Source organism: Talaromyces stipitatus, genomic scaffold, assembly GCF_000003125.1.
Source record: "Talaromyces stipitatus ATCC 10500 scf_1105507295523 genomic scaffold, whole genome shotgun sequence".
NCBI classification, from domain to species: Eukaryota; Fungi; Ascomycota; class Eurotiomycetes; order Eurotiales; family Trichocomaceae; genus Talaromyces; species Talaromyces stipitatus.
Window position 1 is genome coordinate 4,938,932 of NW_002990113.1, and position 22,356 is coordinate 4,961,287.

At 48.4% G+C, this 22,356-nt stretch overlaps 6 protein-coding genes across 6 annotated transcripts, besides 2 other annotated features; 1 reads left to right on the forward strand and 5 right to left on the reverse strand.

Annotated features, from left to right (window-relative positions):
• Positions 1 to 40: 40 nt before the first annotated feature.
• On the reverse strand, positions 41 to 6,836 carry TSTA_077620 (nucleoporin SONB, putative; the record flags this gene model as incomplete). Its single annotated transcript, XM_002341749.1, has 6 exons — positions 41 to 308; positions 368 to 2,017; positions 2,071 to 2,292; positions 2,440 to 6,101; positions 6,361 to 6,462; positions 6,731 to 6,836. 6 exons carry the CDS (start codon positions 6,834 to 6,836, stop codon positions 195 to 197), a joined length of 5,856 nt encoding a protein of 1,951 aa, XP_002341790.1. The 3' UTR covers positions 41 to 194.
• Positions 6,141 to 6,166: a microsatellite.
• A 766-nt stretch (positions 6,837 to 7,602) lies between the features above and the next one.
• On the reverse strand, positions 7,603 to 10,290 carry TSTA_077630 (acetate--CoA ligase; the record flags this gene model as incomplete). Its single annotated transcript, XM_002341750.1, has 6 exons — positions 7,603 to 8,013; positions 8,079 to 8,353; positions 8,408 to 8,537; positions 8,590 to 8,850; positions 8,912 to 10,153; positions 10,252 to 10,290. 6 exons carry the CDS (start codon positions 10,288 to 10,290, stop codon positions 7,954 to 7,956), a joined length of 2,007 nt encoding a protein of 668 aa, XP_002341791.1. The 3' UTR covers positions 7,603 to 7,953.
• A 1,673-nt stretch (positions 10,291 to 11,963) lies between these two features.
• Positions 11,964 to 12,000: a microsatellite.
• A 459-nt stretch (positions 12,001 to 12,459) lies between these two features.
• Positions 12,460 to 13,412, reverse strand: TSTA_077640 (uncharacterized protein; the record flags this gene model as incomplete). Its single annotated transcript, XM_002341751.1, has 2 exons — positions 12,460 to 13,211; positions 13,277 to 13,412. The coding sequence occupies 2 exons, from the start codon at positions 13,410 to 13,412 to the stop codon at positions 12,460 to 12,462; spliced, it is 888 nt and encodes a 295-aa protein (XP_002341792.1).
• Positions 13,413 to 14,132: 720 nt separating this feature from the next.
• Positions 14,133 to 18,421, forward strand: TSTA_077650 (C2 domain protein; the record flags this gene model as incomplete). The annotated part of the gene is made up of 5 exons (XM_002341752.1): positions 14,133 to 14,435; positions 14,495 to 14,530; positions 14,580 to 14,954; positions 15,013 to 16,500; positions 16,552 to 18,421. 5 exons carry the CDS (start codon positions 14,133 to 14,135, stop codon positions 17,941 to 17,943), a joined length of 3,594 nt encoding a protein of 1,197 aa, XP_002341793.1. The 3' UTR covers positions 17,944 to 18,421.
• TSTA_077660 (kynurenine aminotransferase, putative) lies at positions 16,574 to 19,912 on the reverse strand (the record flags this gene model as incomplete). Its single annotated transcript, XM_002341753.1, has 9 exons — positions 16,574 to 18,442; positions 18,500 to 18,923; positions 18,980 to 18,993; positions 19,052 to 19,205; positions 19,267 to 19,339; positions 19,395 to 19,500; positions 19,561 to 19,645; positions 19,709 to 19,777; positions 19,839 to 19,912. The coding sequence occupies 9 exons, from the start codon at positions 19,910 to 19,912 to the stop codon at positions 18,146 to 18,148; spliced, it is 1,296 nt and encodes a 431-aa protein (XP_002341794.1). The 3' UTR covers positions 16,574 to 18,145.
• A 539-nt stretch (positions 19,913 to 20,451) lies between these two features.
• On the reverse strand, positions 20,452 to 22,177 carry TSTA_077670 (uncharacterized protein; the record flags this gene model as incomplete). The annotated part of the gene is made up of 2 exons (XM_002341754.1): positions 20,452 to 21,849; positions 21,901 to 22,177. The coding sequence occupies 2 exons, from the start codon at positions 22,175 to 22,177 to the stop codon at positions 20,483 to 20,485; spliced, it is 1,644 nt and encodes a 547-aa protein (XP_002341795.1). The 3' UTR covers positions 20,452 to 20,482.
• Between the last annotated feature and the right edge of the window lie 179 nt (positions 22,178 to 22,356).

Genomic DNA, 22,356 nt, shown 5'->3' on the forward strand with positions numbered 1-22,356 from the left:
TGTAAAATATGGCGGTGGAAAGTACATTGCATAGCGAACAGCTTGATAGAAACATTGTAATTAGGTTAATCATTTTCTATAATACACCTTTTCTCTCCTGATCATGACAAAAACGCTTAATGATTCCAAAACAAACACATCACGTATGCAAGAGACACGTAGAAAACGACACACCCCCTTTCGTGAGCCGACGACTAATGAGCAGTAGCCATGACCCGACTGTAGTAACGACGACCAATCTCTGCAGTATGCCTCACCCTAGCATCACCCGTCAAAGGCAACTTGAGAATAGCAGACAAGTCAATGCCCTACAACAACCAGTCAGTAAGAGATTCATTTCACCACAATCAACAAGGCGAAAACTTACATCTTCCCGTGCACCCCAACCAGCCACAACGCGACTCATCTCCATAAAAGCAACCCGTTCCTCCAAACCCTCCACACCAGAAGTCTGTTTAATCTTCTCGCCCATGAAGCTCAACGATCCAATCAAACGTTTCAACACAGTCGGATCAAGTGGTCCCTGCGCAGTAATGAGCCGCAGGTAGTCTTCATAAACTGCACCACCACTGCTCCATCCGCGCACCTTTCGATCTGGTGATTCGCCAAATCCGTTCAGCAGTTGAGACAAAATGCTCCAATCGCGTTCGATGATTGTTCGCGGTCCAACGATACGGCAGAATGTCGAATGTGCCTCATTCCAGTTCTTTGCGCGAATAAGATAGCCCACTTCATTGGCAAAGTCGCCACTGTATCTGGCATACAGTCCCTTGGCAACCCAGATCCATGATTCGGGTAATTGCAACGCTTGAGAAAGGTAGTTCCACACGCGATCGGGTTTGCCATCTTCCGACAATGGAGTTGGCAAAGTAGGTGCGAATTGGCCAAGAGTTTCTTTAATGGCATGTTCTCTATCACTGGGTCGCGACAAGTGAAGCATAACAAAAAAAGCTGGCTCCATTGCATTGGAAGCAACCAATTCGGATGCATAGCTCCAGGTCAATTGATCAGTTCGAGCTTTATCGATCGTGACTCTGTCATTCTGACCGACTATGGTGGCAAGTGCTTGATGTAACTGGAATGACAAACGGCTGGACAGACGACTACCAGACACAGCTTCCGGTGATATCGCATCAGGGATATTGACTTTCAGATCAGGGGCCACGTTCTTTGATATCGTAGCAGCGTAGACTTTCAATACAACCCAAAGAGGAGACTCCAAGAAAGAGGACTTGGCAGTTTGACGCACGCCAGTAAATTCCTTTTCCAAGTGCTCCGGGAATGGGAATGCTGGTTCGTCACCTGTCGTGATGTCATCTAGGAAACGTGCAACAGCAACTTCAAGAGGTTCGTCTTCTGCGATGCCGTACCATAACCGCAGGCCAAAAGCTTGAATCCAATCCAGTTCGAACCGCTCTGAGAGTGTGAAAGTCGATACGCGATCCTCAGGAGCGCCCGAGGAACGACCAACCGACCTGAGAGCATTACCTGCAAGTAGTTCGTACAAAGCACGAATAGGCTCGCTGAATTCGGAATAGACATTGTGTTGACGCCATGATTCAACTTGTTCTTGCATGTTGCTTCGAATCACCTTGTCCCGACCAATCTGCGCAAGCATGGTCGAGAGGTGGAGATCTCCGCCATCCATGAGAATCTTGCAGGCATCTTCAACACGATGTTGGGTAAGATAAGCAATGGCTATCTCTTCCGGGGTTGTAAGCTTTCCCAAATCATCGCCATGCTTCTCTCGAACGATGTATTCCCAGAGACGGCTGAGACGGTCTTTCTTGATGCGGTGCAAGTAGTTCTTGCGAAGCTGTGGTGGAACACCAGCAGAAATATCATCTTCGATCTCGTCGTTAAAGAGGACATTAACGAGTAGCCACACATATTGCTCAGACCCTGTAGAGGATTGCGCGAATGATCGGAAATCAAATTTGTTGATACGAGCAAATGGTGCGCTGTCAATCTGACGAATCGACGACTGACGACGCTGCGCCTCTAAAATATCGACCGACTAGATACAAACTGTTAGCCGTGAATCACTTCAATTCCTACGACAAAACAAACCTCTGGCGCTTTTGCGAAAGCAAGCACATCGATGTCACCCAAAGAGATCCCAGTCGACCATGGCTGATCCGAAACTTGTTCGGTCTCGTAGTTATCGTTGATCTTCACGAAGGCGTCCTTATTGCTCCAACGAGGCTTGCGAGTACGATGAAAAGCGACTTCCTTGGGCGACAGTTCGAAAGAGCTGCTTGCAAAAGTCTTTGGCGTTTTCGTGTGAGACAACTGTTCAAAACAGGATTTTAGCTTCTTTCAATCACATATTTTCATTCTGAGGTACAAAACATAACTAACTAGATGTGAATTCGAGCTTAAGGCTCTGAATTCCTAAATACATTGTGCTGGAAAAACAGTGGTAGACGGGGAGCAAACCTCAAAAGCCTTCAATTGTCCTTTCTGCCTCTTGCCTGGTGATCCCACTCGGGCACTCTTCTGCGCAAAGAGCGAGTTCATCAAATCGATACTGTTATTGATAGACTTCGATTTGTTAACGGCAGTTGGGCGAAATTCTGGTATTTTCTTTTCTGGCGAGTTTCGGTCAACAAAAGCATCGGCTTGCGTCTCTCGCAACAAGTCACGGTTCTGTTTTCGAGGGCTGATGGTTCGTTGTAGCTGATCAGCCCAGTCACCACTAAGGTCAAGGCTTGGCTTCGAAGGGGTGCCCCAATGCGAGGAGCGATGTACAACATTGGTCGTAGCCTCAGACTCCATATCGCCATGAGGTACAGGAAAAGAGCCCGCCATCTCCATATCTCCATCATCAATTGATACATCAGAAGCAATACTCTCAGTAACATCGTCGTCAACATCTTGCAATGAAACCGAGCCAGTCATATCATTCTCAACTGTAGATCCATCGTCATCTTCTTCCCCCACACTCATCTCATCATCGTCGATGCCTTCTTCTTGGTTTCCAAAAGCGCCCGGTACTAATTTACGCTTCTTGAAATCAAATGTGTCGTCGGCAATTGAATCATCAAACGAAATCGTCGAATCGAATTCGGAGTTAACAGTGGTTTCGGCGGTTCGATCTTCTGCGTCTTGCCGAACCTTCGGAGTCGGAGTGTCAGGGCCAGCACTCAATGTGCTTTGATTGAGGCTCTCACCTTCTTCGTCTTCATAGTCAAGACCATATGTGGTAAAATGAGGGACACGGAACACCCAAGTACCGGTCGCTTTCTCATAGGCCAAGAACTCCGTGTTCGTCACCTTCCTGAGGCGGTCAATGTGCTTTTCGTAAAGTGGGCCGCTGACAATATCGGAGGATGTTTTGCGGTCCTTGCCACGGGGCCAGGAGTTCTCAATCCGTAGAGTCGAAGGAACATTCAATCCTTTGCCACGGGGAGGCTTCGTCGCTTCATCTGGGTAGACAGTGATGGAGCGAACGGTAATTTGCACAATACCACCAAGAACGTTGTCGAGATCGACAGTAGTAAGGTCAACTGGGTGATCGAACGTAACTTGACCACATTTTTGCCGACCGACAGTGAATCCTTCAACCTGCTTGAGTTGGTCTCGGGACATCTTGCTCAGTTCGGCTCGAGAAGGCTTCATCCAGTATTCGCCAGGCCGAGGATCGATGGTGCGGTCAGTGGGAGAGACACCGTTTGTTGTCAGGTCGGTATTCTCGGGTACCACAGGTAGTTCACTGCCACGAGCTTGTTCCATTTCCGGTTTCTTGCCAGCCCTGCTCAAAGCGGATCCGTTCGTGCCATTGACGTGGTCAGGTTTGCGAATGGAGCGCAAGAAGCCAAGTTCTTCAGCAGTAGGTTCGGGGCTTTCGGTCTCAGCGCGAACCAGAGCTCCATTTGTCGGCTGATCAAAACTAACACGTTTTTTGAGCTTGTTGGGGGATTGACCTGCATCATCGCCATTGGTGATTGCCGCTGGAGAGACAGATGGGCGCTGGAAAAGATCGTTCCTCAAGCTTCGATCAATGGTTAGTCGCTTCAAGCTGCCACTGGAGTAGCGAGAAGCGGAGCCAGTAAGAGCACCTGGAGCCAGGACACTGTCGTTATCGGGATCAAATGACTTGCGAAGGTTGCTAGTAGAAAAGCTCTTTCCAAAGCTACGCCCAAAGCTGCCATTGACAGCACCTCCACGGAGGCTGCTGCTGCCAAGCAGGCTTCCGCTGAAACTAGAAACGCTTCCAGCACTGGCAGGACTTCCATACGTGGAGTAAGAGAAGCCATATCCTTGGCGTCGAGGAGGAGTGATGAGACGATTGGCAGCATTAGGGGTGATCTTGTAGACTGGAAGGGGTGTGCGCTGCTTCTGCCTCATACTGGCTGATAGAGGAGTTGCGAGAGGACCGGGACTAGGCACGCTGGGGCCAGGTAATCCTGAGAAGATGGATTGATTGCCGTAAGGATTGCTGTCAAGAAGCGAAGCTTGGAAGCTTCCGGGGGCCGGCTGTTGTATCTGTTGTTGGACTGGCTGTTGTTGCTGGTTTTGCTGATTTGAAGAAAACAGGCTTCCTGTACCAAACCCAGCTGTTGGCTGCTGTTGCTGTGTCTGACCTCCAAAGAGAGACCCAGTCGTTTGGTTCGTGGTTGTATTTCCACCAAACAAGGACGAACCACCGGTATTTCCAAATAGGCCTCCGGGTTTCTGTTGCTGCTGGGTCTGAGTATTTCCAAACAGGCTGGTAGTCGTGCCAGTTTGAGCGGGTTGATTGGCACCTAAGCCACCAAAAGCAGTACCGCCAGTAGTTGACGTATTAGTGCCCATACCGCCAAACAGACCTCCGGGTTTTTGTTCTTGTTGTTGTTGAGCACCAAACAGGCCGGTTCCCGTCTGTTGAGCTTGACCTCCGAAGAGTGACGTTGTACCTTGTGGCTGCTGTTGTTGTTGATTATTTCCAAAGAGTGACGAGCCCGTACTTGTATTGCCGAACAAGCCTCCTCCTTGTTGTTGTTGTTGAGGGGTTCCGAAGAGACCCCCTGGTTTAGCCTGGTTCTGATTCTGTTGTTGACCAAATCCACCGCCAAAGGCGGAGGTGGTCGTTCCCGTTTGCTGCGCATTTCCAAAGCCTGTATTGGTTGTACCTCCTCCGAAAGGAGTGGTTGTAGTAGTGGTATTTGTATTTGTTCCAAAGCCAGGAGTACTTCCAAACCCAGTCGTAGTGGTGGTGCTTCCGAACAAGCCACCAGGCTTTTGTTGCTGTTGCTGGTTATTTCCGAACAAAGAGCCTCCTCCGAAACCTGCGGTGGTATTAGTGGTGTTGGTTCCAAAACCACCTGAAGTAGCCGTATTTCCTCCAAAGAGACTGGGCTGAGAAGTGGCAGTGGTGGTATTGTTCCCGAAGAGAGAAGTCGCTGGCTTGTTCGCTCCAAAGAGAGAATTTGTAGTGCTTGTATTAGCACCAAATCCACCAGTAGTCTGCGTCTGGGCGCCAAATGCCGGCGCACTTGTGGCGGCTGTACCGAAACCGCCACCAGTTCCAAAGCCTCCGGTAGCTGGTTGATTGAAGCCCGAGCCACCGAATGCAGGAGCACCAAAAGCGCCTGGCTGACCACTTGCATTGGCAAAACGACGACCGGCTTGATAATCTGCTAAGCGGAGTTCTTCAAAGGAGTAGCGCTGATAAGGTTGCATATATGAAATGCTCTGGTAGACACTGCTTGTGGTCGAATTTGCGTCCTTCTCCGTGAATGGGTTGAAAGGAGTGCTAGCTGTTCCATCAGTGGGTGGTACCTGCCCAGAAAAGGCGCTGCCAGTTCCACTAAAAGCATTGTTTGTCGTCGAGCCAAAACCGCCTCCAGTACCGAAGCCTCCAGTACCAGTAGCGGTGGTAGTAGAGCCAAAACCTGTTGCCGGTTTGTTTGCTCCGAAAAGAGTGTTTCCTGTGCCGGTATTGCCGCCAAACGCGCCTGTAGTGCCTGTATTAGTGGACCCAAAGCCTCCCGACCCGAAACCACTCGTTGTGGCGGTATTGCTACCGAAGAGACCTCCACCAGTGGTCGCAGTACCAAAACCGCTTGGTTTGTTGCCACCGAAAAGGGAGTTTGTTTGTGTTTGGTTAGAACCGAAACCTGTGATAGTAGCTGTTAGTTAATGTGATCAACAAAATGAACAACAACAACAACAACAACAACAAAGGCATATTAATAGGGAATACGAAATGACAAGGCAAAGCTCTATGATAGCTCAATGATCATCAAAATCCTGAGTAGGCCACGGCTCGAGTCCGATCATCGCAAGGCAAGTGGCAAATGAGCCTCCCAAGCCAGATAGATGCATAAAGCCCCCAGGACGCGTCACGTATTCAAATAAGCAGATGCAAGCGCATACCTCCACTGGAGCCAAAGCCGCCTGATGTATTGTTGTTCCCGAAAACACTTCCCCCAGTCCCGGTATTGGCAGCACCGAAGGGAGTCGTGTTACTTCCGAATCCTATATGTGATAGGTACCGTTGTCAGAGAAACTGAACTGGAACTGGAACTAGAACGGGACAGGTCGACTTCGGAGGAAATCGAAACGGACACTGCGGTCGCGAAGCCGTGACACTTGTTCTGATGATCATGTCTCCTCGATGCAAGTGGAACGTCGCGAGAGCCAGCGCCAAAACCAAAAAGCAAGAACATCGAGGGTGTTATAGAGAAACCAAAAGAAAGGGGCAAAAAAAGTAAATCTTTCAAAACACGATATTTCGAGAACCTACCTCCAGTAGTACCTGTTCCAAATCCTGAGCCGCCAAAGCCAGTGCTTTGCTGCTGATTATTCTGGCCGAAGGCGTTGTTCGAGCCGAATCCGCCGCCGAACGACATGATATTTTGCCTCGAAGAAGGTTTTTTTTCTCAATACATTCGATTTTTGTTTTGAACGTGAGATGACGAAAGAAAATTCGTGTCGACTATCGCCAACTGGCGCGATCTCGCCTGAACGATACGGTCGAAGATTGAGAAGAAAAGTGTATTAAATCTTCAGCGACTTTTCAATTCAAGAGAAAATGCGATCGATTATCGACGTTGAGTCGCGACGCGCTCTTTTGCCTTAGTCTGTCTCGAGCTTAGATAGTCTCGACTTCCAAACAAGAAGCTGTCGCGATGGAAAATACGAATAAAACGTGAAAAAAAGAGAATTGAAAAGAAAAAGTACAACCACGAGCTATTCCTATCAGCTGTGAGATAAGAAAGAAGGAAGAGATGAAAAGTCGAGGGGATGTGGAAAGACAAACGGCGCGGAAAGAAGAGAGCAAACGAGGTTGGTGAGTTAGTTAAAAAAGGTTGGCAGTGGGCAGGTTGGCCTTAGGCTGCGCAGCTCGCATTGCAGCTTACGGGAGCAGCGAGGTCCGACTGGCCAACGATATCGCGGTATGAGGGTCATGTGATTAGCTGACTCATCCGTGTAGACTCCAGCCGACCAATCAGAGTCATGTGATTGCCTACAGTCCTATTGTTCGTACATCGTAGTCATAAGTTCTGCGAATTTGACTATTCAACTTACTGCAGCTCATTGTATGCCTAGCTGATCAGTCCAATTCTTGTCTAGACTTAGCTTGGTTTAGGCTTACTATCTAGGCTCCCTAGGAGTGTAAGAATGAAAGGTATCATATTCGCATCTCAGCGTCACAAAGTAAGAATAGAAGAGAAAAGAAACCCGCTTCTGGTAGGTTGTCGCGCAATCAAAAGATAGGATTCGCAAAAGCAAGCTTAATAAAAGGAAATAGGGTGATACAAAAGTCCAGAGCCAGCTTCCTCTCCTCAACGTACACATAAGAACTGAGTCGGGTCTTCTAAAGATATGAGTCCACGGTCCTTTGGAGACTCCCATTGCTCCCGTTCAGTTCATATATGTCCCAAGGTTATTTCACGGAAAGGCTTAATCGTTCATCAGTCATCTTTTTGCTCATTCGTCTCCCGTCTCGTTCCATTATGAGTTTCTTTACTTGCGTAAAGCTTTGACTGCTTCCGTGATCTTGTCCACGACGCTGGGGTCCGAGAGCTATAATTGAACGAAATATTGATTAGCAACAACTTTCAATTAATTGAAACGGGAAAGAAGCATACCGTAGATGTATCACCCAAGCTGTCCTCCTCACCACTGAGAATCTTACGCAAGATACGGCGCATGATCTTGCCACTGCGGGTCTTGGGAAGATCATCGACGGGGATAATTGTCTTGGGAGCAGCGAAAGGTCCAATTGACTTGCGCACTTGCATGATGAGGTCTTTGCGGACTTGTTCGGTAGATTCATTGCCGCTCTTGAGAGAGACAAAGGCATTCACGGCTTGTCCAGTGAGCTCATCTGCAATACCAACGACGGCGGCTTCGGCGACCATGGCTGTATATATATAGTCAGTACTATTTCCTTCTATTGTGGAATATGGAAACTTACGATGCTCGAGAAGGGCAGCTTCGATCTCAGCAGTTGAAAGTCTGTGTCCGGAAACATTGACGACATCGTCAACACGTCCACGAATCCAGTAGTATCCTTCGTGATCACGGCCAGCACCATCACCAGTGAACTAAAAAGGCTAATTAGCGCGCGAATCAGTTATATCAGTCAAAAACACTCACGTAGTAGCCCTTGTACACATTCAGGTATGTATCCATGTATCGCTTATGAGCACCCCAGACGGTGCGAGCCATACTGGGCCATGGTTGTTTGATAGCCAAAACACCCTCAACGTCGTTCCCAGTAATCTCAGCGCCAGAGACAGGATCAATAATAGCGGGCTCGATGCCAAAGAATGGAAGAGACGCACTACCAGGCTTGGTAGGAGTAACGCCACCCAAGGGAGTGATGATGTTTGACCCGGTTTCGGTTTGCCAGTAAGTCTACAAATAGAAAAAATCAGTAATTGGGAGGGAGAAAATGAGACTTCCACAAGACACTTACATCGACAATGTGAGCTTCCTCCTTACCAACGCTCTCAAAGTACCACTTCCAGACCTCTGCAGCAATGGGCTCACCGACTGATCCAAGGACACGAAGGTGCTGCATTTTGTGGTGGATGTGCTCATCACCAGCGCGCTTCAGAAGGCGAAGTGCAGTGGGGGCAACATAGAACTGAGTGACACTGTGCTTCTCAATGACATCCCAGTAACGAGAGAAGTTGGGATAGGCAGGAGTGCTCTCGAAGACGACAGTTGCCACACCAAGCAGCAAAGGAGCATAGACGACGTAGGTATGTCCAGTAATCCAACCGACGTCACCGCCGCAGAAAAAGCGATCGTCGTCGTGAATGTCAAATACGTACTTTCCAGTCATGGCAGCACCGAGCAAGTAACCGGCAGTTGTGTGCATGACACCCTTGGGCTTACCCGTAGAACCGGACGTGTACAGGAGGAAGAGAGGGTCCTCAGAGTCAACAGCTTCGGGAGCAATGTAGTTGGGGTATTTCTCGACCTCGTCGTGCCACCACAAGTCGCGACCTTTGGTCCATGGAACATCGGCACCGGTGCGTTTGAAGACAAGAACGTTCTTGACGTCGGGGCACTGCTTCAAGGCCTCGTCCACGATCTTCTTTGTACCAATAATCTTTCCACCACGCTTACCCTCGTCGGCAGTAATGACAAACTTGGAGTTGGCATCGAGAACACGGTCACGCAAGGAATCGGAAGAAAAGCCCGCGAACACCACAGAGTGCACGGCACCAATACGGGCGCAAGCCAAGAACGCAACAAGTGCCTCTGGAATCATAGGAAGGTAGATAGCAACGGTATCACCTTTGCGAACACCTTGCGACTTGAGCACCCACGCCACTTTCGAGACCTCACGGAGCAATTCGGAGTATGTGATGGTGCGACCCTCGGTGGGCTCATCTGCCTCGTAGATGATGGCGACTTTGTCTGGATTCTTGATTGCATGGCGGTCGACACAGTTGAAAGAAGCGTTCAACTTGCCTCCCAAGAACCAAGCGTTGTCTCCCTGCTCGAAAGAACCGACATGGGTGGTGTGGAAGTCTTGTTCGAATGTGAGGAGCTCACGAGCCATGCGAGCCCAGAAGATGTCTGGGTGCCGAATGGACTCCTGGTAGAGCTTCTTGTATTCTCCAAAACTCAGGTGAGGCCTGGTCGGGTGTTTTTTGTGAAAAGCTGAGGGGACGTGGAACGTGTCGACTTCATGGGCCTCTGCGACCTGTTCCGGAACATCCTGTTAGTTGTTGCTCTTTGTCTTTCCCAACACAATTTATCAAAACAAGCATTAGTGTGACGACTTAATGTTGGGGAACGTACCACAGGGGCCTTTGGAGGCGTAACATCGCCTTCAGACATAATGATGATCAATTATGCCTAAAGAAATGCTGATTCTGTACTGTCGTGGATGGCTAAATCGTTACCGTTGAAGTCAGTGAGGAAGAAAACCAAAGGTGAACATTTGTGAAGTTGCAATGAGAAGGGTCCGTAACCGGAAGTAATATTACCCACTGCGTAATTTTGGCAGAAGGGGTGGGACGCCCGAAAGGGAAACATACCTCTTTGCAAAATTACCAGTGTAATTTACGCAGTCAACTTTCGCAGCTCGTAGACCTTGGAAATCGCTCTTCGTCAGGAATTAATAATAATGTGGTATACAATTTCGATCCACGTCTGCTTATGAAAAGTGGTCAACGTCACGTACAGACCGAGAAAGGACGAAAGGACGAGATGACGAGATGAAGAGAGGAGAGGTGGGAAGAGATGAAAGAGCACAAGCAAATCTAAGAGCAAACGACAATTTTGCGGCTGAGGGGAATGAAGGCTTCTTAAGTACAAGCTCTATGGATGGAGAGGTTTCTTTGACCCATGGCTCATTGGCCACAGCAGTACGGGGTCCGATGAATAGGTCCGGGGCAGGCAGACCTGGAGTCAACGCTGACTGGAGCCGAGACGAAGCACCGGGTTAATGAGACGAGTATTATTGACTGGGAGGTCTTTAGCCCAGACTCCACGCGTTCAGATCCCTTATTTGATAGTGAAAGGATACGGGAGAGAGTACGGAGAGATGGAGAAATGGATGTCAACGGTACCTACATCGCCTGACTCGATGCGGTTAAGTTTAGAAGGACACTAACAAATAGAGCAACACCGTTGCACTGTAGCGTGATGCTAATGCGGGGTCTGCCACCATATTTGCATCAGCTTCCGTTACTCCGGGGGCATACAGCAATCTCAACTCGAACTATAGCCGGAACGATGAGCTCGGGTATGGGTTGGACAAGTATCGTACCGTCATACAGAAACGTCTTTGGTTGTGGAGCGTCCATAAACCCTCCGTTTTGCAGATACAAATGAGTGTGAGATGCTATCCGCCGGGGCTCGTATCGCGACAAATATTGAGGCCGGACTAGTTAAGCTGATCCTTGATAGATTTTAGGCTATGCGACAATTATTTAGACCACCGTGAGGTCTGAGCGTATTCGAGCTGGGATGACCGCGTTAGAGTACTTAGGGCAAAGGCAGCTAGCAGCTGGGTGAGGGGTACTTCTCGGCGCATAAGTAATACAGCGTCAATACGGTACGGATCGCGTGGGGTAAAACCAAACCAAGCGGGAAAAGCTGCGAACTTGTCACGGCCGTACGGAATTTGTTGCGAAGACCACCCTTAACCGTCGGGACTATGCATCAAGAGAAAGATCGGACTTGAACCCTTGTGAAACCAGCTGGTTTCAGGATAATGGCCAGTTTTAAGCAACACCGCGAGTTTCCCGATCGACTCCGTTTTCAGATGAAAGATACAGATTTACATTACCGGCTGTATGTATTTGCACACCGGATGTGGGGTAAGCAGCGATCATTCCGATCATGTGACACGATTAAATCAAGGGCTGTTTGTATGGACAGACATGGTAGGCTGCTGGTTGATTCATATATTAAAAGAGAATTGACTCTGCATTTTACATGTGCACTTTGTGATTGCTCCAACGATAACTGTATCTGTCGTGGTATATAGTTATGTTGTAGAACACACAAAAAAAAAAAAAAAAAAACAAAACAAAACAAAACTGGGGCCGAGCAAGTCGAGACTTTATCCTAATCAGGCCTAGTCAAGGCGAGCTTAAAGCCTGATAAGGCAGCTAGAATTTCGAAAGACGTCGAACCCTAAGAACATCCGTTGGACCGGGACTACTCGTGCGATTAATCAGGAACAGAGACTGTAGGGCCCTCTCCACTAGGTATTGCTTCTTGCGCAAATGACTAGTCATTCTGCAGGGATCAGTATGCAATAGCAAGGATGTCACTCGATTAGGACAATGGCATTGTTCGGCCGATAAGTACATCGTCTAACGCCAAACGCCGACAGTTCGGTAAACCTCCCCTTCGTGCCACCTGTGCCTAAGTAACCTAACGGTAGGCCACGAGGCAGTGGATATTAGGCCTATTATGGTTAGGATATTAGTATCCATCTATATCGTCCTCTTGATCACACCATATATGTCAACTCTTATTCATGAATAATGTCTCCTACTGACTTGCTGATATCTGCCAGCCGCCATTCCACCACGATGCAACACCAAGCGCAAATATAGCGATACCGCTATCTCTCACAAGTGATCTAAATATCTGCAGCCCCGTAGCCAGAGGCCCCTGCTGAGGCTTGCCCAACACCACCCGGGCCCCATTCAACACAAGCTCACCAGTCATGAAGACGACAAACGGATTCTGCGCCGTTGCAGGTGGCGGTGGATTCACTCCATATGTCGTAACAGCCGAGCTTACAAGCGTGACCAGATAAACTCCAATAAATAATGCAAAAATTATGTGCAGTAACTTCAGTATATTCTCCCTTTTCTTCTCCTCCGGCGTTTGCTGTGTAGCGCCTCCCCCGAAAATCATATTGGAGAACAACGGTGGAATACCCAGTGCCGAGGCCAGATCATTCATTCCTAAATCACCCTGATTCTGTGGCGGCATGCCTGCACCAGGTGCCGTGTTTTCGGCGCCGGGGATACCGCCGAGCATGGAGCTGAGGACTTTCATCATGGGATCTTGATCGATTTGTTGTTGTGCTTGTTGTTCGGGTGGATTGGCTCGTAGGAGGGCTCTCAGGTATTCTTGTTGTGCACGAATGGTTTCGGTGTCGTTTTCAGCTGCTCCTGTTGCTGGGGTTGGGGGTTGAGGTGAGGGTTGTGATGGTTGTGTTTGTGTGGGGAGATACGGGGTAGATCCAGCCTGAGGACGTGGTTGAGGTGACGGTGAAGGCGACGCATCGTGTACTGTAATGGCAAGCGAGTTAGTAAAATCGTGAACAGCCTGGACATAAACATTGGATATTTCATACAACTAGCTGGCGTCCGGCCACTCAGACTGGTGATTTTATCCAGTCGAGCACTTCCTCCAGCTTTGATCTTGGCCTCACGGCGTTCGCGGCGTAGGCGCGCAGCCTGTTGCGCAGGCGATTCCTCTGCGGACGACATATGTAACTCTGCTGACTTCTTGAAGTATGATAATGTTTTGTTGATGCAAACTTTGATGAGCAATCTCAAAGGAAGGATTGACGTCCGTGTGTGTTCACTCTACTGTATTAACCAGAAGCGGTTAGTATATTCTATTGGCCAATCACATCTCTGTGTCTCCTCAACATCGACACCTTATTTTTGAGGCTACTTCTTTGCTATCCATCCATGAATGAATGCATCCTTGACCGACTTTGAAGGCCATTGGACACAGTGAAGACCAAGTACTTGGGCACGTCTATTCAAGCTCTCTTATATCACCATGCATCCAGACTGTACTTATGTCGATGCTTTCACTGATCTTCTAGACCACGTCATGTCTGAGTAACATGTTGTATGATCATTTGCTCGCGAGGCTTTACTGCCAGGGTCCAGGGTTAGATAATGAGTTAATGAATTAACTAAGTTAGTTAGTTAAGATCTAGATCTGACAAAGCAGCCAATGTGAGACGCGCTGAGTGGACCGCCCAGGGTAGACCGATGACGTAGCCGCGCTGAAGGTCGATGATATCAGTTGGGCTTGGCTCCTTTTGCTATGGAATATATTAATGAGCACCCTGGACATTCTTCTAAGACGATCATGGTCCACCGCGTCCTCGAGGAGGGCAACTCTCCAGCTGTTCAGCCCAATTGACTCGATTTTCTAGACACATCTCCATTCTCAAGACGCTGGTATCAACAATGGTGTCCGAAGGAAATGCCCAACACGGTCCTGCTGGCCATTGGAGCGCCGCCAATCCAATTCTTACCATTCACAAACTCGTCGAGAACCTCGACAAGGACAAGAGAGAACGAGACAAGCGGATCGATGAGGAAGTCAAGCGTAAACAGCAAGATGCCAAAAAAGAGGGCAAGTCTGCCGATGAAGAAGCAGCCAACGCGCAAAAGAAAGGAACCCGTAAGGTCACGGATCCAGTGACGGGCAAAGAAATCGAGATTGAGGATGTTCAGAAGCAATATTTGGAAGAGTCCAAGAACCCTAAGGTGAGACCCTGCATGCTACCGAATCGTTATACGAGTTACTGATGAAAGCTGTGTTATAGCTTACTGTTCCAAATGCGAATTTGAACAAACCGACGGTGAGCATTGATAGCTTAATTGCCAAAACATGTGGCTGACATTGGATAGGATATTAAAACGGATCCGAACCAGGAATTCTCAGAATACAGACATAACCAAGATGTCACTGCCCCCCCAGAGCCCGTAGCCCAAGGCACCACTTCCGATGTCCCTATCCACGGCGAAAGTACGAACATTCTCTTCCATCCTACCCCTTCGATCACCTACAAGCCAATGTTTGAGGACATTGAAAAACGTGGCAATGGTCTAGTAGCCGGCATATTCCTCGCTATCATTATAGTCGGTCGTACGTTTGGCGGTTCGCTCTGGGGACTTATACCTCTTGCTGTCTGCGTAGCATCAGGGGTGTATCTCTGGATCAAGGAAATTATACGCAGTGGACGAGCAGCTGAATGGCGTAGTGAACAGCTCCGAGGAGAAACGGTACGTTGTCAATCTTTTCATCGTTTCCGTTAGTGCAGCAGAAACTGACATTTACAAGGCAACTGCAAATCTCCTCCCCGAGTCGGTAGAGTGGTTGAATGCATTTTTGAGTATAACCTGGGGTTTATTGAATCCCGATATGTTTGCTAGTGTTGCGGATACCATTGAAGATGTCATGCAGGCTTCAGTACCCAGTGTCATTGAGAATGTGCGCGTTGCTGAGATTGATCAGGGAAACAACCCAATCAGGATTCTCAGTATCCGATCCCTACCCGATGAGCACGTGGGAAATTTGAAGCAGAACGTGCGTGAAGAGAATAAGGTAAACAAGGACCCTCAAGAGGCCGTTGCTGACGAGGAAGGAGGTGACTATTACAATTTCGAAATATCTTTTGCATACCATGCCAAACCCACTGAAGGAACTACTTCAGCAAGAGCACGCAACATGCACATGCAAATTGTCTTCTATCTGGGAATCAAGGGTCTCTTCGGCATACCTTTCCCAATCTTTGCTGAGTTGATTGAGCTTATTGGTACCGTTCGCGTGCGACTCCAGATGACTCCTCAACCTCCCTTTGCAAAATCTCTGACCTTCAGCTTGATGGGGCTTCCACACGTACGTGCCGGTTGCATTCCTCTGGTCAAGCGAGGAGTGAACGTCCTGAATCTGCCGTTGATTTCCAACTTTGTCAACTATGCCATCGCAGCAGCTGCCAGTCTATATGTGGCACCCAAGTCCATGTCTCTGGATTTGAGTATGATGCTCAAGGGTGATGATATACAGAAGGATACCTCAGCGCTGGGTATCTTCTGGATCCGTATTCATCGAGCAATCGGCCTCAGCAAGCAGGATCGTAAGGGTTCTGAAGGCGGTGGTAGCGACCCTTATATCAACCTGTCATTCTCCAAATATGGCAAGCCGATGTACTGTACTCGTGTCATCACGGACGATCTAAATCCTGTCTGGGAGGAAACAACAGCATTGCTGGTTACACCAGAGTTGATCAAAGCTGATGAGCAGCTCAGTGTTGAGCTTTGGGATTCAGATCGTAACTCTGCGGATGACATTGTTGGAAAAGTGGAGCTTTCCATTCAGGAATTGATTCAGCATCCTGGCAAAATGTACCCTCAGGTCTCGAAATTGCAAGGCATGGATGAGGGAAGCAGCATGCCTGGTGAATTGCACTGGGAAGTTGGCTACTTTGGAAAACCGCGAGTGCGACCTGAATTGAAAACGGATGGAAAGGATCCAGAGCTTCCAGACACTCTCCGAGGTGAACCTTCACTTCAAGATGAGAAAGGAGTTATCAATACCAAAGAGGAAGAGGCGATCACTAGCACCCCGCCCGATCCCCTCTGGCCTAGTGGCATATGCAGCATTGTTGTCCACCAGATTGTTAATCTGCAGTTGGAAAATATTTATGGAAGCCATGGTAATCGTAAAGGCAGGGAATATGAACCGGCAAAGCCATATGGAGAGCACACGGAAGAACAGGGCAGGGACTTGCCCACCAGTTATTGCACGATCTTGCTTAATGACCAATTGGTAAGAATTACAGGTATTGAACTAGATATCAGAATGCTAACATCAAGCTAGGTTTATCGAACTCGCGCAAAGGCAGTCAGCAGCAAGCCTATCTTCAATGCAGGAACAGAACGATTCGTACGTGACTGGCGCTCTGCAGTAGTCACAGTGACTGTCCGTGACTCACGACATCGTGAGCACGACCCAATCCTCGGTGTGGTTTGCCTGAGACTATCCGACTTGATGAGGACCTCGTCCCAAGTGACGCGTTGGTATCCACTTGATGGAGGAATCGGCTTCGGCCGTATCAGAATCTCTCTGCTCTTCCGAAGCGTGGAAACCAAGCTTCCTCCGAATATGCTTGGATGGGACGTTGGTACCTTTGAGTTCCCGGCAAACCGTATAGCATTGAAAAATTATGGACATGCTGCTAAGATTCGGTTGCGAACTGGTGGCAGCACCGGGAAAATACCACGATCTGCTTGCAAGAGTGACGGAAACGGAGGACAATATATCGAGTTTTCAGACTCTGTAATATCACCACGCTTACCAGTCAAGTACCGCTACCGCTCACCGGTTGTATTTGAATTCCATGTCGCAAGCAAGCGCGGTGCTGCAGCATACGCCGTTTTGTGGTTGCAGCATCTCGTCGACAACGAAGAGACGCAGATTGATATACCAATCTGGACAAGCAAACGCCCCAGCCGCTTGATTCAGAACTATATCACGGAAGAAAACTACAAATCGCTCAACCTGGACTGTTTAGAGGACTTGACCGAAGTTGGTCGACTTCAATTCACAGGTATATTCTCAGCTGGCATGGACGAATCCCACGAGAAATTCGCCATAGATAACAACTCGCGCGAGACATTCGAAACATGGGAAGCATGCTTAGCCGAAGGCGTTCGCGGCCGTCGTGTCGTAGCCCATACCCCAGAAAACATCCAAGAACTCCACGAGAAATCTCTAGTATCAGGCCGCGATGTCCTCCGCGACATTGATCCCAAGGAACGTCAACGCTGGATCAGCAGAGATGGAATTGACTGGAGCGGCTCATTCGGCGAAGATCCCAAAGATCACATCGATGAACAACAACTGAGCCCGGACGGATCCCGTAGTAAACATTACACTTCCGGCGCTATTGATTCTCACGGCCGTGCCGCAAGTGATGATGACTGTAGTAGTGATACCACCGCCTCTGGTGACGAGAATATCACCGCACCATCTATCCAGGATCATGCCAGCTCCAACGACTCACAACCACAGTTATCCAAATCGGGTAACAAGGCTAATAGACGTACCGAGCAAAGACAACAACGTGGTTTGATGCAGTGGAAACCAGCTCGAAATGCCCTGTTTGCAAAGGATGAGGCCACTTTTGCGCTCAGGAAGGCGAAGAAGAAATTTGGTATGGGTGATTTGACGGGCCGTGAGCCTGATGTTGAGACTGAGACGGGTTCTTGATTAGGTGGGAGTTCTCTATTTCTTTACGGAGCAAGTTGGTTTTTGTTTTCCCTTTTTCTTTGTAAGGATAATGTGACATGATTGTATTTATTATAGGCTGATAACGAATATTGTTTAACTTTGAATATGCTCATTTTGTCTATCTACCATGATATAACACACCACGCCTATAATCCATCCTCTATACCTACACCTAGATCCCTCACTCAGACCTAACAATATACTTCTTCAATCCCCTCAACCTCTCCTTAGCCGTCTCAAGAACATGATCCTCCTTACAAACCGCAAACCGCAAATAATCCTCCGCAATATGCGCATTTTCATCCGTATAAAACTCCGTAGGCGGGATTGCCGCTACCCCGACTTCCTTGATTAAGAACCAAGCCAGTTTGAAATCGCGAGGTCGGTGGGCTACGTGTGGTGGGAAGGGGTAGTCTTGGGGAAGTTTGACGGAGGACATGTTTGCGAGGACAAAGTAGCCGCCTTCTGGGTCGGAGTACTATAAAGTCGAATTAGTACAAGTTTCATGAGCATTATGGGTGTATAAGGGACGAACAGGAATCTGAAGTTCATCGAAAATTTCGCAGAATCGTCTGATTTTTCCCTGCATTTCATTCCGCGATTCCTCCCAGAATCCCTCCGCGTCGGCCTTCTCAAATGCCACCGCCGAAGCTTCCTGCAACGGGGATACACTACTGTAACATATCCTGGTATGCGCAGCAGCAACATATTTAATCAAATGCGGAGGTCCGATGAGATATCCCACGCGCCATCCAGTGGCATAAAACGCTTTACCGGCTGAGCCCACGGTGAGGGTTCGTTCGTATAACTCTGGAGACAGAGTTGCGATGCGAGTAAAAGGGACATAGTAGAGTCTGTCGTAGACTTCGTCAGACAGAATAATGATGTTGTGATTGACGGCGAGTTGGCCGATTCGCTCGAGTTCTTCGCGTGTCATTACTTTTCCGACGGGGTTATGTCTGTTATATACGTTACGGTCATGGTCACCCTATTTGTGGACTGGTGAATGCCTTACGGTGAGTTGAGGACCTTGTACCGGATAATATTAGTATTGGCACCCATCCTCGCAATATCAAAGACAGCTTACAATCATCTTTGTCTTTGAATTGATCGTCTTCTCCAATTGCTCAAAATCAATTGTCCAGTGAGAAGCCGAAGAAGTCTTGACTGCACCATCTTTGGGAGGAAGTAAAGGAACGTATCGAATGGTGCCACCCGGCATTTCAATGTTGCTAATATACCTGTACTATTCGGTTAGATATGGATCTTTGCTTCTCGAGAGTACTAAACGGAAGTACTGACTGATCAAAAAAAGGCTCGAAGATAATAACCTCATCTCCTGGTTCGATAAAAGCCATGAATGCACTCAACATTCCTACTCGGAGTTAGCCTCAAGAGCCAATATCCTCACTGCTCGCAGCCGAACGCACCCTCATTCGCGCCAGTTGTAATGGTAACCTCGGTCTCAGGGTCAAGTTCACGACCAAATGACTTGGAGTAAGCAGCGGCAATAGCTTTCTTCAGGCGAGGACGACCCTATACAGAGCCGTAAGCAGACCCTTCTGACCATCGTATGCGGATGTGACACGTATATACCTTGGTGGGAGAATACTGATTACAATCAACCTTGTCAAGAGCCTCTTTGGCAGCATCGAGCGCAAACTTGGGAGGATTGTAGCCACTGTAGAGACCGCATTCGTTAATCCGATACATCAAACTTATCATTTCCAGAGGACGAACGTACAAAAACCCCTGTCCCATATTCACAATTGGCTGCACCGGGGAAGCCGCGGCTGCTTCATTAACGATAGACCTGCAGGTAAAAATGTCAGCACAAGCTCATCTCAAGTGTGCAATACAGAGAATAAACACACCAAACATCTTGCCGTTGCCCCGCGACTCTAGCTGCAGGTCGAAAAGGGTCTGCTTTGGGTGTGGTAGTAGACATGTCGCGATGGTGGTGGTTGCGGCGGGGTGGGGACGAGATCGGCTCTATCACCGAACGACGACGACGATGACGCGCGGAGACGAAGAGAGTAGCGTATCTGGCAGAGAAGGACACAGAAGAAGAACGTGACAGTAAGGCTGATCTGGCAGTTAATGAGAAAGCATGCAAGGTAACCATTGGGGAAGATGAGTAAACGAGATTCTAACTAGCTGACAGGATCGGCCAGATACCGGAGGTGAGGGGAGGAACTCACTCACTGCTTGTGCCACTTCCACGCCGAATCGCGTGCTTGGCTCCACTAAGGTTATTCTTTTTACTCTTTTAGGAGATATTTTGATATTTACAAGTGAAGATAGCCCTAATCTTATGTTTTCATGTTTTCATGTTTTGTGTCATTCATCGTTATTGAAAGTGTCATTAACAAGGGTCATTAAGTCATCAAACATGTCCTGTAATCCTGTAGTCCAACCTGCATTTGAAACGCCCCATGGTATACCCAAACACTGTCCAATCCCTTTTTATTGCCAAAACCGGTTGCATCGCTTCGCTTAATGATATACATCCGAGGATTCAAAAAGGCAAATGTTCTCCAATATGTGCAAAGTCTTCAGCAGACGACTCCCCCAAAAAGTCGTAACCGGACAGGGAGCCCAATTGAGACGCGAACCCCGTCGTATCTGGATAAGAATATGTTGGGTCGGTATCCTGAGAGGCTCCAATTACGCTGCTGAATAAAGTAGGATACTCGCTAGTATACGGCGCAGTTGAAGCTTCAGCATCAGCGATCGTGGTAGTCTGATCAATTTCGGGTGACAAGTACGAAGGATCGATTGTTTCGAAAGTGGTGGGAAAGCTCTCATTGAAGTCTGAGCATAGCAACACATTGATAGGATAAAGTGACTGGTTCTGGCCTATACGTTGTGGGAAGCTGACCATTTCAAGCGGAAGCCCGATCGTGATATCAAACTTGGGTAGATCCGAGCTGAAACTGTCATCCACGTCAAACGTTGCGTCGGCTCTTCCATAAAGAAGCCGGCGCAAGAGGGCCCTCAAAACAGGTAGCCGAGGGTGCAGTGACGTGAGAATGTCCGACAGCAACGAGTTTGGGGGTTGCAGATTGATCATCTCGTCAATGACCTGAAGGTAGATGCGCATTGCATGCCGCATAGAGTCCTTTGGCTTCCTTGGAAGGGCCTCATAGATCCCTTTAGCCAACCAATGCGACACTCCGCACAGTTCCATTGTATAGACAATCATTAGAAAGAATACAACTACCCTGGCACTCGGAATAGTCACAGCTTCCGTATAACAATCAGATTTATATAGCTGTTTTATCGCTGCAATCAAGCCGAGCATGCGATGCGCATTTTCCTGCAGGTTGTCGGTGGGATCGGAGGGCCAAAGAAAAGCTGGGGTACATTCCAATGCCATGTCGGCCAAAGGTGCCCTCGGAATAGTGTCAACCTGATGCAATGAGAGTTCATTGGTAGCGACTGAAATCTCATGATATTGTTGACTGTCAGAGTGGAAATACCAACGGACTACGACCTGCGAATAAAGCGGATGCAAATATTCCTTTAACTGTTCTAGCTTTGCTTGGGCGATTTCAAAGTTGCCGGGAGCCAGCTGATAGTGAGCTCCTTGTTTGATTGTCAATGCCATGCACAATGAGGAGAACCCGTCCCGAACACAATGACGGTTATCTTTTCTGCAGCGTTCACATGGTACACTTGAATCGCATCCTTTCTTGATTTTGTAACACCAGATACAGGCGTTCTTTGACAAGCGCCTTTTGTATCCACGTTGTCGCTTGTTTGACGACGCAGACGGTTTTGGTTCGGGTTCGTCAACCCAAGTAAGCGTAGTCGAAGCTTGAGGAGACACAATCACAGGGAATGTTGAGGACGTTACGGAAACCATGGTAGGTGGCTGTCGAGCTGATCAGAGTATTAGAATGGATACTGTGCTTCTTTTGATTTTTCACTTACCACTGCCCTGCCTCTGTGAGACATTAGTCGCACTGTTTCCATCCGGCATCAAGTTGTGATTGAGAGATCCAAGAGAACCATGGGTGGAGGGAGCATGCGTATTGAAACTGAAGGCAGGAAATCCTCCCACACCTTGTCCCAAAGCACTCGGACCAGCTCTCAGCTGAGTATTTACTGGACTCGTTTCCAAAGAAGTCTGAAATATGCCAGGTCTATTGAAAGGAGAAGGAGGAGGCTGTGGTGAAACACCAGCGTGGTCCGAACTGTCCCTTGTCATTATTATGTGTGATGGTTGCACATTAGATGGCCACGAGTTCATCGGCATCGTCGGTGTCACAATAGGGATGGCAGTTGAAAGAGCGCTAGCTGTAACCACAGGCGATGTCATAGCCAGATGAGACTGGCTAGATCTCATGGTTTTGGATGATACCTATCATGTCATCCCTTATTAGCTTC